General features: G+C 35.0%; 1 protein-coding gene across 5 annotated transcripts in view; it reads left to right on the top strand.

The window, feature by feature from the left end:
• Nucleotides 1-17,919, top strand: part of SLC38A4 (solute carrier family 38 member 4) — a 59,117-nt gene that overhangs the window by 16,974 nt on the left and 24,224 nt on the right. Inside the window, exons 1-4 of one of the 5 annotated variants that reach the window (XM_033116410.1) lie at nt 4,037-4,094; nt 4,305-4,374; nt 5,984-6,093; nt 14,786-15,016. In XM_033116410.1, coding sequence (XP_032972301.1) covers nt 14,898-15,016 — 119 coding nt within the window. In that variant the 5' untranslated portion in view covers nt 4,037-4,094; nt 4,305-4,374; nt 5,984-6,093; nt 14,786-14,897. Of the gene's footprint in view, nt 1-4,030; nt 4,095-4,304; nt 4,375-5,983; nt 6,094-14,785; nt 15,017-17,919 lie in introns of those variants that run through there. The other 4 variants (XM_033116407.1, XM_033116408.1, XM_033116412.1 and 1 more) reach the window with 4 other exon arrangements.

Below are 17,919 nucleotides of genomic sequence, written 5' to 3'. Positions count from 1 at the left end.
CTTTTGTTTGTGTGCATATATCCGTATTAAGAGAGATAAAATGAAAAATTTGGAGTTCCAAAGTATGGCATCAAAAAAAGATCACAAATTCTCTTCATCACTGTAAGCCAGAAACCCAAAAGCCAGAGGATAAATCCTACATTAAAAAAGAAGTAATTAAAATCTTGGTTTTATCTGCAGTTGTACTGTCTTTCGTTTTTAGGAATGACTTGGTAAGCCAGACGTTTATCTACCATACTACAAAAAATAGCTGGATGAATATAAGTATGTTTTTTTTTAAATATTTGGAAGCACTAATATTGGCTATAAGATGAAGACAGATATATTATGTTGGGACTTGATCTGCCTTATTAGAGTTTGAGTTTACAAATCTAAAGCTTGAAAATGATCAAAGGTAACTAAGTTTCCTTGGAGAATAAGGCATCATAAAAACAGTGTAATACAGAAAAGCTGAAAAGAAACAGAAGAAGAAAAAAAAAGGTAGATGACCTAAAATTGAAGCAGGAGCAAAGAAAAGCAACTAAATGCAAAAATATAGGCAAACAAAATTATTAATTTGGCTTTTTAGTCATCACTGTTTCTACCCATCTTCTTTCAATTTGGCTATAACCAGATTCTATTTCCAAGTATTATTTTGTCCTGTGACTAAAATTAGAAATTTGTGTTCAGTCATGATGAGAACAAGAGGTTATCTTTCCCAGTGTCATTGCAAAATGATGGTCTGGCTAAAGGTATTCTTGATTTTAATTGTTGACCAATTTTGACTCGATCCAGCTGGCATTTTCTCTTCGAGGACATTGTTGAAGGCAGAAATTTTAAACAAGATAACCAATAGTTTTTTAATATGGGCTAGAAAAATTCTATTTGAATGTGTAGGTATAATCTGAATCACTTAATTTATTTTGAGGCAACAATTTTGTACTTTCAATAGAAAACATATTGGCATATACATTCCAGGACCTTCTCTGTACTATTTGAAAATGATAGCCTCAGACTGATGGAAGGGGTGCTAAAGTGCATGAGCTGTCACCATACATTCTCTTTCTCTATACAAAGAAAAATGAAGATTTTATTGTAAGCTTCTGTATCTCGTAGAATGATCACATAATATTTATAGCATGTATTGTTAGCTAGTGAAAGTGATAAATAGAAACAGTAGTACAAGAAAGAGTCAAACTACCATTGACCACAATTCAAATTCTTTCCATCTGCCTTTTCTTCTGCCCTCATTCTCAGACAGGTAAACTATTAGTCAGCCTCCTCACTATCCTCCTTGTCCTGGCCTCCACCTCTATCCCATCATCCCATTTGCATTCTTTCCCTGATGATTTTCTGATTTTTATTTAGACGCTTTCAAGAGATCATCACTAAAACTCTGGGTTTCCTAGACTTAATGCCTTTTACAGTCTGCACTATTACGTTCTGTTCTGTTTTTCTCCAGAAAGTCTCCACTGCAGCCAGACTGATTCTCTCTGTTGCCAGAATATATTTTTAATATGTCTGCATTTTTCAGCCAGGATGCCTCTGCCTTTCCTCTCTACCTACTGAAATCTCACCTGGACTTTAAGCCCTTCCTCAAGGTCAATGGGCTCCCTGAAGCTTTCTTGGATGGCCTCAGCCCTTGGGGACCCTTTGGGAGTCCTGGAGCATATTGTGCAATCCTGCTAACATAAATTACATTACAATCTGAAAAGCCACATATCCCTTTATGTAGGCATATCTTACCCCTGCAATCCTCCTGCAGCCCCCTCTAGACCAAGTCTCATATACCTGTTCTTGGTGGCACTTATATGAATTCCTTATATGAAGCATCAGTTAAAGTGTTTATCATCTCATTGCTCAGACTTGCTTCATTATTCACTATCCACATATTTTTAATTTTACTCATTTTGTAAAGTCTGTACGTATTCTGGTCCATGACATCTTTCTACAGTGATACTTGAACCAAATGAGAACCTAACTGAATGTGTTGCATTTGCCATGTTTTAAAAATCAAAAGAGCATAGACCTATTATCGAATGTATATAAAATTACATCATGGTATGATTTTAAGAAACATTCAGAACATGAAACTATAATGTTTAAGTCTGTATTTACCTTATGAAAGGAAAGTTACTGTGAGTTAGTCAAAACCAGGCCACATATTTCTTCATTAATTTTGGCATGTCTAAACATGTCAAATATTTAAGGGAAAAAACATTCAAACAACAAGCAAGTTCCTAAACTATTTTAATTCAGCTAACTTTTGTCAAATTAGTTTTCGTATATTTGATTTTTGAATCAAAAATCTGGAAGGTTTTGTGATAAGAATTTTGCAATTAGAGTAGGTTCAAAAGAAATATGATAAGACCCTTCAGGGAAGTCTCTTATGAGTGCTTTTTATTTTAATCCAACATGTTAATTTATTATAATTATTTAGTAACACTTGAAGAAGGTAAGAATTATAGGGGAGCCAAAACTAACATTTTAAAGAGGTAAAACTTCAGGTATTTATACATTTATCTCCATCCTATTTTATATGAAGATATCATAGCATGAAATTCACATTTTGGAGTACATCTATTCTTTTTCAGTTGCTCCATTATCAAATGGGATTTTTACTAGGATACAAATATTTAAGTTTCTAACAATTATTTCACTGTTTTGCTTGCTTAATCTTATACTCATCTGGTAACTGTGCAATCAGAAAGAAATCTTAAATTGGAAAGATCACAATTAAATGATGGAAGTTATTTGAAAAGAAATATTCTTTAAATTTCCCTGAAACTAAAGTTAGAATATTTGTTATCATTTTTTTCCCCTAGACCATAATAGTTTTAATCTGATAAGGGACAAAACTACAGGGTAGCTCTGAAAAATAAAGAACACTAAAATAAAGTTCACTAAAAAGCAAATAAAAGTAAATATACCATAATGAATTTAATAGACCAAATGGGCACATTTGAAAAGGAAAAGAGAAATGGGACACCTCATTAATTGGACATTTTGTTTAATGTCTAATATCTTGTATCAACTTAAGAATTTCTTTCTTGAAGAACAATGTTTAGCTGTGTTTTCTAGAAATAGGGAATTAACACAACTTTTGTAATCTAGCATTTCTTCTGATCAGTTATCAGATTGCTCATTCATGCTACAAAAATTGATTTGCAATATATAAATTTTCAATTTTAAAAATTGAAAATATATTAAAATCTTCAATATGTAAAAATATATCGAAAAGGCAAAGAACCCTTAATTCTGGATTGATTTTTTAATCTGTTTTTCTCACCTCACTTTCAGAATAAGTCTATGTGATACTTTTTCATGACATAATAAATTATTTGCCAAAACATTTTAATTCTTTCCCTGATATGTGGAAAGCCAAGTAGAGTTTTTTGAAAGGAGGAAAATGTCTGTTTAAAAATTTGTTAAAAAACTCCAAACAGAGTTTTGCTTACTCAGCACAGTTCCTTTGCAATGGTAGCAGTGGCTGATAGGGCTTTGTAATTTCCAACCTCACAGCACCGTGAGTAGCTTGGTGCCATTTGAAGTGTCTGTCATTTCATAACATTCTCTCTAAAGAAGTCAACAATTCAAAAGAAAGTAACTCTTCTGCTGTACAAATATTTTCTAGGCATTCTGATTATAATAATTCATTTAGCAGTCTGACTCAATAACTATTATTATGTTGTTTTACTTTGACTTCAGTTCATAAACTTTTTGAAAAATTAACATTTCTAGATTTATTACTCAACCAACCTATAGAATCTGGATACAGAATGATAGTAATCAAAGTAGAACTTTCAGTAAATGAGAATTTTGTTGTATAAAAGCCAAATTCTAAAAGCAAATAGAAATTGGTGTAACCGATGTTTAATCCAAATGTAAAACAGTAAACTGATTTAGCTGCTCTTTTTTTTAAGAGCTGACGCAATTTGGACAGAGGGAGGTGTTGGGGCAAAGTGGTGGTGGTGATTGGCTTGTCTCCTTCACGCCCACTGGTCTTTAAATCGTTGTCTAGATGCCCAAAGGTCCATATAAGTCAACTCTGTTTCAGGGTTCTACCACCCCAAACAATTCCAGAAAGACTGCACAGGACTGGATAAATAATTAAGGTAAATCTGTTTTTACATGAATATATGCAGTGTTAAAATAATGCTTCCTTTCTTCTTTTTATGGTGTTGACTATTTATTACAAATTAAAATGTTTGAAAATTACTACTTGGGTAATTTTTTCTCATTAAAAAAAAAAAAAAGATCATTTCAATATAATGTCAGACATTGAAATTATTTACCCAGATCCTGACTGCAGTTTTCTTTTGCAGATAATTTTAGGTTTGAGCATGAAATTAGGACAGTGGATAATAGGAAAGGAAAATATTGCAAAACCTGCAGGTAACAAGTATTTAGCTATTTACATCTCGTGCATAGAGTGAAGAGTTGACATAATTTGTCTTAGAAAAAAATACAAAGTTTTAAAAGCACATTCTCAATGTTATAACATTAAAGATTTTCTTAAAACTAAAACACCCACAAAAAGTTAGACTAATCAAAGAAGGAGCATTATATGCAGGGATGTGAAAGGCTGTGTAATTGTCAAATGAAAAAATAAGTTGTGTCTCACTCTGTCTTCTTGGGTAACCATTTTAATGGACTATTTTTAGAGCAAATTTACCAGAAGAAACCAGAAATTAAATAGAATATAAGCACAGCTTTAGATTTTAAAGGATTGAAATCAAGTATTGAAAACTAGAGCTATACTCAAATTTATTAATCAGATGGGGAGAATTCTCAGTGCATTTAGGTTCCTTGATTTGGGGCATTTTATAGAACATGTACTGAAGAGTTTACTTAAATGCCCACATGATAGCAAAGCTAAGAGTGTTCTACAACTCAGTGAGAAAACATTTGAACTGATGATGTATATCATATTCATGGACTGTTAGCTGAAGGAAGTTTTATCTTGACAAACTAAAGAAATTTAGGTGTGTTTTCTAGAAAAGATTTCCATTTATTTTATAGGCCAAGCTCTTCCAGTTATTCAGAGTTATATTTAGATAGTTCTTTGGGATTTTCTTGAAAGTCTTTATATTTATACTCCTAAAAAATATATCAGTAACATTTAAGTACTGATACATGTAGTTTTGAGGGCTAAACTCTTGAGTTTTATTTAACTATGTTATACAGTATGCTTTGCATGTTATTGAAAGTATTATTTTAAATATATGACTTACTTTAAAGAAAGTGAAATAATTTTCAGAAATAAAAAGCAACTCTAGGGGTGGTTCACTATTGATTGTATAGAATAAAGATATTTTGAAATTTACTGTATCCACAGTTTATTACAGGTTATTAAATACCGTGTGTAGCACAAAGAGTTCACTATGTTAATATCATCTATGCTACATATCCCTGTACATTTATGGAAACTAACTATTGTTTGGGGAAACAGAAACTAAAATTTATGCAGGAATTTAAGATGTTTCTTAATGTTTACGATAACTAGAGAATCTATGTCTTCTTCTAAGAGCAGAGCTAGAAAGTTTATAAGCAAAATAACATTCAGATTTTATGAATAGTCCTTTATACCAATCAAATGGTTGCTTTAATTCTTATATTAGCAATCATGTAACATTCTTAGCAAAGGGAAAAGACCTCAGTACAGGGTTATTTATTTTAACTTTTCTCGTTCTCCGTAGATATTATTTCTAAGCTATGTCTAAGCAGAGGAAAGGAATGAAAATGCTAAGATATTAGCACAGCAATAGGAAGTAGTCAAGTAAATACAGTTCTGCTGTTACTGACAATTTCTTTTCTATTTCAGACTGAATGTAGTGAATGCTTTTATGGAAGTTAATTTCTATGAGAAATCATGCCAGAGACTAACAAGCCATCTATCAATATGTGACTAGAATGGCATTGCTGAGAAAATTGTTTATGAGAATTTAACATACAGCTATTACTAGATTGATTTCATTGCCAAAACTATGTTCATTTATCTCAGATACATTTTGGATGTGGATATAAATCGTTCCTTGGATCCGAGATAATTTGGCTTTCAGAAGTTGCATGACCAGCTACTTCCTGCTTGCTCAAACGAAGGGTGAATGACATGTGAGTCTCTCTGCTAACTAAATCTAAATTTCAGAGTAGATTAATCAGAACTGAGTTGGCATGAAAGACAAAACAGATAGGGATGGTGGGAAATGCTCTGACAATATTAGCTCCCTTTTCACTTTCACTTATCAGGTAAAATAAATGTTTGCAGTAACTAGGGAAGGTCATAACTTTTGCCTCTTGAGTCAAGGACAGTTTTGCTTTCCAGATTTGATGTCTTTGAAGTTGAACAACATAAGTAAAGTAAATTTGAGAAATTTGCTTTTTTGAGAACCTTGTATCCTGAATTTCTTAGGTACCCATTCAAAGAACAAGACATTATAGTTTTTAATGACAAGAATTTGGATAGAAGGAATCAACTAGTTAGGATATTTAGGAATCTCTTAAATGTGATAAAACAAAGTCTTCTAATGGTGATAGTATTCTAAGTACATTTGTTTCAAGTTTTGATTTTGCGTCTTCATGAATGAGTGAATTGAAACAACAATGCAGAAGACTACCACGCTGGAACAGCCAGTCTGTTTCTGTGAAATGTCCTTGTATCACAGAAAACTTAACTTAATTGAAAAGAAAGGCTAGACTACAAAGTTCTGTCAAATCAAATTTGATTTTTTCTTTTAGAGTAATTTGGAACATTCATTGTGCGACAAAGCTGTTCTTTCTTCTGGTAACCAGAGGGAAACATTTCCATTTCACTTTGAAATATTAACTTATAAAGGAATAACAAGAATGCATACTTGTATCTATAAAGGAGATCACATAAAGTTGCATTGGTCTTAGTAGAATATGACACTTACTAGAATATAACACTTAGTAGAATATAACATAGTAGGCACTGTGCTACATATTGAGAATATGTAAAGTCTACAAACCTGGCATTGTTTCCATCTTCATGAGGCTTTCTGCCTGGTGGAAGAGTCAGGTATTTATCAAATAATCACACAACTAAAAATGTAAGTGCAAAGTGTGACAAGTACTGGGAGGGAGAAGAGAACGTGCTACAAGAACATATAATGGAGGATCTAGTTTAGATGTGGAACTTCTCTCAGCACGTGGCAATTAAAGATCTTCAGATTCTTTTAGTTAACTTTGGGAGACGCTTGGGGTAAGAATGTGGGGAAGAGCATTCCAAGCAGAGGGAACAGCATGTCAAAAGATCCTGAGGTGGCAATGGAGAATTGAAGAAGCCCAGTATATCGTTAGTTCGATTCAATAGGGGACTAAAGAGCTATGTCTGGGTTAAAGTATGTAGAGTCTTACAACATAGTAGGAAACTTGACTCTATTTTAAAAATTGATGAGAAAATCATTTGAGGGCCTTTAGCAGGTAGTTGTTTGGGATAACATAATGGTCATGGAGAGAGATTAATTTTAAATAAGCATTGCAAGAAGGATTGATAGGGTTTGGTGATAGATTGGATTTGGGTAGGGGGGTTCAGGATAGAGAATGGGAGGTGTCAACACTGACAGTCAGATTCCGCTCGTGAGCAATTGGTGAATAGAGGTGCTGTGCACTGAGATGGGGAGCAGCAGGAGAATCTATGCCTATGAAAGTTATATTATGTAACATATTTTACAGAATATATTACTCTATTCTATAATTACATCATATTTTTCAATCACAGTGTTCACTAGCATCATTCTTTTCTAGCCTACCTATGCGGTGATTCATTGATTAATTCAATATTTATTCAGAGAAAAAAGTAAAAATGTAAAGTCAGTTATAATAGTTTGTTCCAAAATCTGTTTTTCTACTACACAAAGTTCATCAGGTGCAGGGATTCTGTCTTATTCATGCTTTACCTTTCATAGTTTGTAGCTCATATTTCAGTCTCAATATTTGTTGAATGAATAAATACCATCTGTAAAATACTTCTACATTGAAGTAGAATAGTGTGATTAATCATATGATTAAATTTTAGCAATTATGATGTAGTCTAAGTGCTTCAAAGTATGTAGTTATTGCTGCAGGCAAATGATGCACAGTATCTAGTTTCTCCTAATGTTCTTAATTTTTTTAAAAACTGTGCTTTTAGTTGCTATTCCCTTAAAATAGATCAGGAATAGAATCTTCAGGGCTAAAGATATGATCTATGAAAATGTGTTTCAACTTATGTGAGATGTCCCTTGGCCAAAATTAGGATTAGGGTCTGAGGTCTTAAATCACAGTTTCATACTTCAGGGGATGTATTATTAGATTGGTAAAAACTGCAATTACTTTTGCACCAACCTAATATCATGTCATCTTCAAAAGAGAATGGAATAAGTGTTTTATATGTGATAAAATAGCATAATATTACGTCTTGATTTCCTTATTTGTGAAGGGGTACCTACCGTGTTTACAGAGTTTGTGAGAGTTTTGAGAACTGCAAAGTTCTCTTTTATAAATGCCTAAGATAAATTATATACATGTGTACATATGCATATAAAATACTATACATGTTTACATGCAGATAAAGACAGCAATTAAATTCTGATTATTGAAGAGGGAAAAGGGATTTAAATGTATTGAGGACCAACTACATGCCAAACTTTGACACTCAAATATCATTTAAACCCTCACGATACTGCTTTGTGGTAAATGGTATTACCCTCATTTTACATATGGGAAGACAGAAAGTAAGACGATAGCTAATCTGGCAAGGATTTATACCCACTTTTATTTATCGCCAAAGCCAGAGCTTCTGTTCCCCATCGGGCTTTAGTTCTCTATAACAGAGACGGTAGTACACAGGTGGCATAGCATGGAGGCCACTTAACCTCTCTGGGCCTCCATTACTTCATCTGATAAAATGGGAATATGAACAATAATAGTACCTGCGTACATCAGAGGGCTGCTGTGAGAATTTAAAAAGTTGAGAGACATGAAACCCTTATAACAGTGTCTGACACGTAGTAAGTGCCATATGAGTGTTTTATATTCTTTTATTCTTCTTCTTATTATTATTATTATTATGCTGGGATTAGCATGGTTTAATGTTACTGAAATCAATGAGGTTCCTGTGAATAAGCACAAGGTGCAAGAGATTTTTACTGAAGTCCCCAGGACTACCAACATGTACACTCCTGTAACCCTCTAGAGGAGTTGACTAAGGAAAGTGGGGCATGCCAAGGGGGGGGAGAGCATTTCAGGTGCTGTCACTGAAATGTGCCAGTGGCGTGAGGTGGTAGAGAACACAGGGAGTGCCTTGAACATGAAAGAATGCTAGGGAGCTGCAGCCACACCAGGCGGGGAGCGTGTGAATGGAGATGAGACCAGAGAAGTGGGTGGGCTACGTAGAACCTTGTGTGCATGGTGAGAATTTTAGACTTTATCCTAAGAGTACAGAGACGACGTTAAAGGGTGTTAAGCAAATGAATGATATGATGGGAGTTTTGTTTTAAAAAGCTCACGCTGGCTGTTGTGTGGAAAATGAATTGGTGGTGGGGATAAGCAATAGAGGATTCAAGGACATCAGTTAGGATTGTTATGATTGACAATGTAAGGAACGATGGTAGCTTGGCTATGAGTGATGGTGGAAGAAATGGAACGAGACTAATTTGAGAAATACTTTAGTTACGTGTAAAATCAATCAGCCTTTGTAAAAGACTAGACACCAGGGGTAAGAAAGAAAAATTTATAATAGAAGACTGATAGTTCTGCTCTGAGTAGCTGGATAAAAGGTGACAACATTTTTTGGATAGGAAATATTGGAAGAAGAGGGAACTGTCACAAGTTAGATTTTGGATACACTGAATTTAAACTGCCTTTGAGATATGCAACTGCTTACATCAGTTAGGCCATGGAACAATGGAACTGGAGACCAGAGTAAAGTCCTGGGCCAAAGATATAATGTGAGGAGTCCTTGGTGTACAAAGTATTGGAAGAAGATTGGAAGAAGGGGGACTTAGGAATTAGCCTTCAGGAATCCAAGCAATGAAACATCAAACAAAATACTTTTTAAAAGAAAAAAACAAAACAAAACACAAAAGTTCTGAAATATAACAGCACCAGCATCAACAAAGAGAAGTTCTGAAAAATTCCTAGAAGCCAAAAAGCAGATAGGGCTGGAAAAACCTATGAAAGAGAAAAATAACCAGGGTAAACCAGGATAATTGTAGGGAACAACCAGAGGGAGCCTGGTGGCAGTTCAGTTAAGTCAATATATACAAAGAGAAGGCATGGATCACGGACAACCAGTGACCATGTATTCACCAAGGAACCTTAATTTAGACATCCTGGTCAGTTTGCGCTGCCACTTTTGCCTATAAGATAAGACTGTGATTGAGTTTGTAAGGAAAATCTGAGATTGGACTCTAGAATACTTATAGAAATTAGGGCCCTCACAGCAAACAAAGAGGGGTAACAAGTAGGAATAGAATCTCTACCAAGAGGAAAATATACCACAGCATTTTGCTACCAGAGGAACCTCTCTCTCCTCAAGTGCCAGCTGTGTCTGGGATTGGGCTCCTCCCGGATGCTCCACACACAGACAACTGCAGAGAAGCCACTTATACAGGACCAACAAGGGAGAAACCTGTCAGTGACACAGGCCTGCCAAACTCAGAGAAACGCTGAGTACTAGCTGTGTAAGTTAACCAATATACTCTTTATTCATAAATATAAACACACAATCTAGGATCGCCAAGAACTTAAGGAAAACCATCAGTATGAAAGAGAAGAGCCAAAATGAACAAACAGAATAACTCCAGGAAAAAAAACAAAAAAAACCCAACTTAATCTAAGGAACAAAAGGAGCTCTTGAAAATTTGAGAAAATATTGCTTCTGAAAAACAAACAAAAAGAGGTAAAATTTTAAAAAGAGGAAGAGGATAGGAACAAATTATTAGAAATTAAAAACATGATTGTGAAAAATAATTAATGGGCAGGTTGAAAAATAAAATGGATATAATTTAAAAGGAAACCATGTTGTTTACGCTACTCTCAATACTTCCTTCTGTTACCAAATGTGTGCCGTTTTCCCCCCACACCCACCAATTCACAATATCATCTGGGTAACCTACAATTCAACTGAATTCTGACACTATCTACCAGGAGTTACTGTGCTAGGGCCAGATCCCGAAGGTTAAGGGCTCAGTCCCACAAGACTGCCCCCATTCAAATGCAAATGCAAGTCCAGACTTCCTGTACTTCTGACTAACCAGCTATAAATCAGATTAAATAATTTGCTAGAATTGCTCACAGAACTCAGGAAAAACCGTTTACTTACCAGATTATTGGTTTATTATAAAATAATACAATTCAGAAACAGCCAGATGGCAGAGATTCATAGGGCAGAGTATGAAGGAAGGGATGCAGAGGTTCCATGCTCTCTCTGGGAGTGCTACTCTCCCGCCGACTCTATGTGGTCACCAATTTGGTTAGGATTCTTTAGGAGACTTCATTATTTAGATACGATTGATTAAATCATTGACCATTGGTGATCAGCTTACCCTCCAGCCCCTCCCCTCTCCCAGGTGGTTGGGAGGTGGGGCTGAAAATTTCAACCCTCTGATCACATGGTTGATTCCCCTGGCAACCAGCTCCCATTTTTAGGGGCTTTCCAGAAGTCACCTCACTAACTGAAACTCAAGAGTGGTTGAAAGGGGCTTGTTATAAATCACAAAAGATGATCCTTTCACCTTTATCATTCCAGAACTATTTCAGAAACTGGGGACAAAAACTAAATATTAATTTATTGTATCATATTAGTAGCTTTCCCTGGGAACTGGGGATGAAGACCAAATATATATTTCTTACAATATTACCATATCACACAGTAGAAGATTAAATTTGGTATTTTGGACATGATATCAAGGAAATATCTGTGAACATTGAACAGTAAGACAAAGAAATAGAAAATAAAGAGAAAAAATTAGCAATATAGATCAAGAGGTCTAATACTTACTAATAACTGTTTTAGAAGGATTAAATATAGGGGAATAGCTGTTTTAAAATACAATATTTTTCTGATCAGAAGAAAGATACGAGTCTTTTAATTGAATGGGCTCTCCATGTGCAGAGTAAGATGAGTTTTTAAAACAACTCACATCTAGTTCCACTCTGGAGAAATTTCAGATAATGATAACGAGAAAAATTCTAAAATCCTTCAGAAAGAAAAATAAAAGAAATGAGAATCTGACTCATCAGTGGCAGCAAGAAGTCAAGAGATAAATATCTTCAACATTATGAAGGAAAATTATTTTGAATCTAGAATTCAAACAATCAACCAAGTTTGAGGGCAAAGTAAATGCATTTCCCAACATGAAACAACTTAGAAATTTTGTTTACAAACATGGACACATTGTGTGAAAAAAGAGTTATGCAAGGTGGTATTTCAGCATAATGCAAAACAAATTGATGAAAGAAGATGAGATGGCATTCAAGAAACATTGGCAGCTGTATACCCAGAGGGTGGAGGAAGAAACCATTCAGAAGATAAAAATGTATGGAAAAATCCACTTTCAAAGTTTGAGTAATGAAAGATTATATTTCATTTATTATATAGCCAAATATACCTTTTGGTTCTTTGGGGCATATTATTTACACAATCATAAGGTATAAGCCCTGATTATTGGTTTTTAGTGATTAGAAACAACCTATAGAAAATTATAAGAAATTTGTTTTACATAATAGTATGAAAATACCATGAGTCTCAACATTGTACAAGTAGTTCATTAACTAAAACAATTAGTTTGTGGGAAGGATAGAAAAAAAGTCTGCTAATTTCCTTATCTTTCATAAATACCAGGTGAGTTGATAAACTAAGTCAGAGATGTTTTCGTGAATAATTTAAATTTAGAGTGACCAACTTTAAATGAAGAACTAAAAACAGAAACTGTCATTAGTGGTTGCTGCTGGGAAGTGAAACTGGTCTGTGTGATGTGTGAGAGAAAGCTTTGTACTCATTTAATACAAGTTTCCATTTTTGTTGTTGTTTTAACCATATTCATGTCTTATTTCTATTCTCTCTGGTGGCTTTCAAGATTTTTCTCTTTATCTTTGATATTACACTCTTACACTCCCTTAGTTATTCAGTATTACTGAATATATTCATTTTTATTCCTCCTGTTTGAAATACTGTGTATTTTTTAAATCCTGAGAACCTCTATCTTTTTTCAGTTCTGGACAATTCTCTGCCATTATGTCCTTCCATTTTTGTTTCTTTCTCGTCTCACAATTCTCTCACATTAGAATAACCATTAAAATATGTTTAAACTTCTGATTCTTATTTTTCTCCCATGTCTCCTAAATTTATATTTTTCTTTCTTCATCTCTGATATAATGTGACTGATATCCACAGATCTATCTTCCAGTTTCATTACTCTTTCTTCGGCTGAGTTTTCTGTGTTTCAATGACTACATTTTTTTGTTTTTAGAATTCCTTTTTTGGCTCTTTTTCAAACTAGCTTTGTCTTTTATAATGTTCTTATTTTATGGATGCTATTTATTATTTTGAATCTTTGTATCACTTTTTATTATATTAATTTTAAAGTCACTTTTAAATTGCGTTGCTACTCAGGTTGTGAATCTTATCATTTTTCATGCCTACTCATCCTGAGTTTCCATATGTGCTTTGTAATTTTCATAATTTGGAGTGTGAACTCATCTCAAGTGTGAGTTGTCTTCCACAGATGTGCTGCTTGTAGCACTGGATTGTGTAAGCAGTCCCAGGATTTTTTTGTTTTTCATATTTGTCAGAGGATTTATGGATTTTATGAGTTCTAGAGCAATTTTTATATTAGTTTCCCCGCTCGGGATTTTTTTTTTGTTTACCAAATGGGTAGTGTACATTCCAGAACCACACTTTCCAAGAGTGATTACATTTCTCCCAATACAATGGTTCAACAAGAAGTGAATGATTTAATCAGTAAAACTTTCAGAAGAAATTGTATCAACAAGATATGATGAATTCCTTGCATATTTTATTTTTACACAATGCCAGTCACCCCTTTTCACTTTATAGTTGAGGAAAATGAGGTCCAAAAAAGTTACATAGCTTGTGCTGAGATCCAATGAATTAAAAGTGAGCAGAACCTGAAAACCAGATCTTTTTGTTATTAAAATGAATTTTAATTTTATATAAATGGTGACTGACGCTGATTCAAAGCTGTACTTCCTTTTGTTACTATTCTTAACTTTGGCTTCACGATCCAAGTGCCTGGAAAAGAGCTCCCTGACATGATTGTACCCCATGCTGCATGTTACCAAGCATTTTGGTGCTGTTAATTCTTTCACGCACAATTAGCAAATTAAAGTGGTAATTTTTGTATGTTGCTGCTAGTAGAGACACTTATAGATTCTGCATTGGCAGAACATCTTTTGTCAATAATTTATTTTTGTCTCCTTTTATTTTAAGTCATGCAATCTGCTTACAAATACCTAAAGCTTCTTGAAGACTGGTGCTACGTCTTAAGAGTTATCTTTTTTCTTCCCATGGTGACTAACAAAGCACCTGCCTCTGTTCATATCCATAAGTACTCTACAAACATGGGCTGATTTGGCAATTTGTCAAGAATTTTATTTTTTCTCTTTCATATTTCTTTTCTATTTTGGGTAAAGGAAACTTTGTGGACATATGAATATGAATTTTTCAGGAGTTTACTTCCTCCCCATGTTTTCACAGAGAGCATACACAAAGTAGGTGCTTCATATTCATTTATCTCATTTAAAGAAAATTGTAATGATTGGTTTTGTGTTCTGTTTGCAGAACAGAGTGTACTGAACATCAACGCAAAGTGGAAGAAACTTAAGCTGAAGGTACAGTATATTGTTTACACTGAAGGGGCTCGTGTGTGGACAAGAAAGCGCTGACAGCTCAGATGGATCCCGTGGAACTGAGAAATGTCAACATTGAACCTGACGATGAGAGCAGCAGTGGAGAAAGTGCTCAAGACTGCTACTCCAGGATGGGGAATTTAGAAAAGACAGCAATGAGCAGGTATGAGGTTAAAAATGACCAGGTTCTATGGAAAAATAAGAGAAGTTTGTGAACATGGAAAACAAGGTTCTTGTCAGCAAGAACTGGATTTATTTCCTTTCTGAGAGATAACAATGATATTGAGGTTAATACATCAACTCCCTGATCCTGAAGTACACAATATTATGTCATTTTTATACGTCAATGCTTTGTGTGACTAATTTAGAATTAAAGTTACAGTGTTCCTGTCCTCATTAATCATCTAATTTTAAATATAGTAGCCTATCACTTCGCTTACCTTCTGACCATTCTCTCTGAGATTCCTCATCTTTGACTACCCTTTCAGTGTTGCTACATCTCCAGAGCTCTGTAGGGATACTTTGCTCACTAAAAGTGTCTTATCAGCAAGCTCATTCAGATCTATCATGGTTTCACCCTCTAACCATATGCCATATCTTCAGCCTGTTAGACTTATCAACTGAATTCCAAATCATTTATATCCACTGTCTACTACACATCTCTACTGGGTGACTCATGTGTCTGAATTGCCTCCTTTACAAAGTCAAACTTGTAATGCTAATAGGAACTCATAATTCCCTTCACACCCTGCTCCTCTTCCAGGAATCCCCATCTTGGTAAAAGTCACCTCTATCATTCAGCAACTCAACCGAAAGACCCTATTGTCAACTTGGACTCATCCCGTCCCCCAAATGGCACATTCACTGTTTGACTATATCCAGTTGGTTCTACCTCATTATGCTTCAAATCCACCCTCTTCTCTGTATCCATTCTATTGCCATCTTACTTTAGGCCTTCGTCCTCTCTCACCTGTCTATTAAAACATTTCTGATTTGTTTCTCTGTGGTACATTTTGTTCTCCTCACCTAGCCCTCCACCTCCTTGCACAAGCAATCTTTTACAATCGCCAATTGACTCATGTTCCATCCCTGGGTAAAGCTTTTCAGTGGCTCCCCATTAACTATAAGATAAAGATAGGACTATATATTGCTTGGCATGTAAGGCCCTTCAGAGTCCGTCCCTGACCTAGGTCTCTTGTCTTGCCTCTTGCCTGCTCCCTGTTGTACCCTCTTCCCTAGCCTTGTTGGGCCACTCCCAGCATCCTGTGCCTTCTCTCATGCTGCTCCATCTGCCTGGAATGTCCTCTTAGTATCACCTACCCACCTTCTCCTTTCTCTCCTTTCTCTCAATTGACTCCACTCATCCTTCAATACTCATCTCAACATCAGGTCTCCTACGAGGCCCTCCCCACGGTGCAAGTGGCCATTCCCTCCTCTGTGCACCCTCTCCCTATCCAGATATCTATCATGCCACTATAACAGGTTAATGACATCTGTGGTCCTAGCACATATCACATTGCCTAGGACATAGTAGGTGCACAAGTTACTTGTTAAATACATTAATTTCTCAAAAAATGTTATACAATACAAATTATGCATGACTTAAGACACTCAGAAGGTTACACCTGAAACGAATATAATATTATATGCCAACTATAATTGAAAAATAAAAAATTATTATAAAAAAGACACTCAGAAGGGAATTTTTTACTAAATCTGGGCCTGAAGTAGGGTATTATCCTCAAACAAGGACATCTCATTTCACTCACAACATCCAGGAAGGGCCATCAGAGGAAACGCTGTTCTTCCTCTAAGGAGTCAGTGCAATAAATTTTAGGGTTGTTGGACTAGAGAGGCCCTAGAGATGCAAATCATGGCACTTTCTAGAGCAGGAAAAACAAAGTGATAAAACATGGAGATTTGGAATCAGCATAGTAGTTGCGTGACTTTGGAGAAGATATTTATCTTCTTTGAGCCCCAGTGGAAAATGCAGAATGGCAAACCAGCACCTACTTTTCTGAAGATAAAATGAGTGCCTAGAATGTAGATGACACTCAGCAACTTTTGTGATTTCTCCTTCACTTCATCACCCTTAATAAATTGATCCTAATCTGAGGGCTTTTTTGTTTCTGAGAAGGATGCAGAGGTGTCCAAGCTGAAGGGGACACTGTCCCAAGAATGGTCCTACAGAGCCGTTTTCCATTTGGTCTTCTCAAAGTCAATAATGGAAAGAGCAAGAATGCTTTTGTTAAAATTCATATAACATATTCTGGACTGCTCTCAGGGACTTGCCTTTTGACTCCTCACTCAAACATGGGTCATCATTTTGCAATTATAAAATTGCTTTAAAAAGAAGAGTTTTGTTTCTGTTTGGTTTGGATTGATCCTTTAAATGTAAATTTTTTGAGAAATTCAGCATAGTGCATTTATTTGGAATCATCATATTTGTGTTTTCAGTACATGCTGGATTTGGTATCAAAACATTTAAGACACTGGGGACGTTTCTCATATATTTTATATAAGCCTCACATATTTTATCCCAGGCCAAAATAAGAACATGCAAATGCCTCAAGAAAGAAAATCTAATTACTTTCACATTCTAAATTTTAAAAGCTACTCATGGACTAAAGGATTCTAGTTTATTCATTAAGGTATAACATAGACTGTTGGATATTCCAGAGTTTAAATTCAGATGACACTTGTTTTTATAATCCTTAGGCCCATTTTACGCTCCATTTCATCTAATTGTCTCAGATCCCAATTATGAGTACTACATATACATAGTCACCACATAGCGAGCATATTAACTACAGACTATTTAAATGAAACACAAAAGGGAGGGGGTGCAGAGATGGAAGAAGACAACATCTGAGGGCATTATGTTTCATATCAGAAATAGAAGGAGAATGCCAGGAAAAGTTCCTAACTTCTAAGTACACTGTGAGGTTCTAGAAAACCCACTCCTTGGGTTCTAGAAAAACACATAAAACTTTGTGATTTTTGTCGTCTGGTTCTATCTACACCTAATATTGTTCTCAGTTCTCAAAAAGTAACCTCGTTTAACCC

This window comes from Rhinolophus ferrumequinum, chromosome 10, assembly GCF_004115265.2.
Source record: "Rhinolophus ferrumequinum isolate MPI-CBG mRhiFer1 chromosome 10, mRhiFer1_v1.p, whole genome shotgun sequence".
In the NCBI taxonomy this organism is placed as follows: Eukaryota; Metazoa; Chordata; class Mammalia; order Chiroptera; family Rhinolophidae; genus Rhinolophus; species Rhinolophus ferrumequinum.
This window is presented reverse-complemented; position numbering and strand designations above follow the sequence as displayed.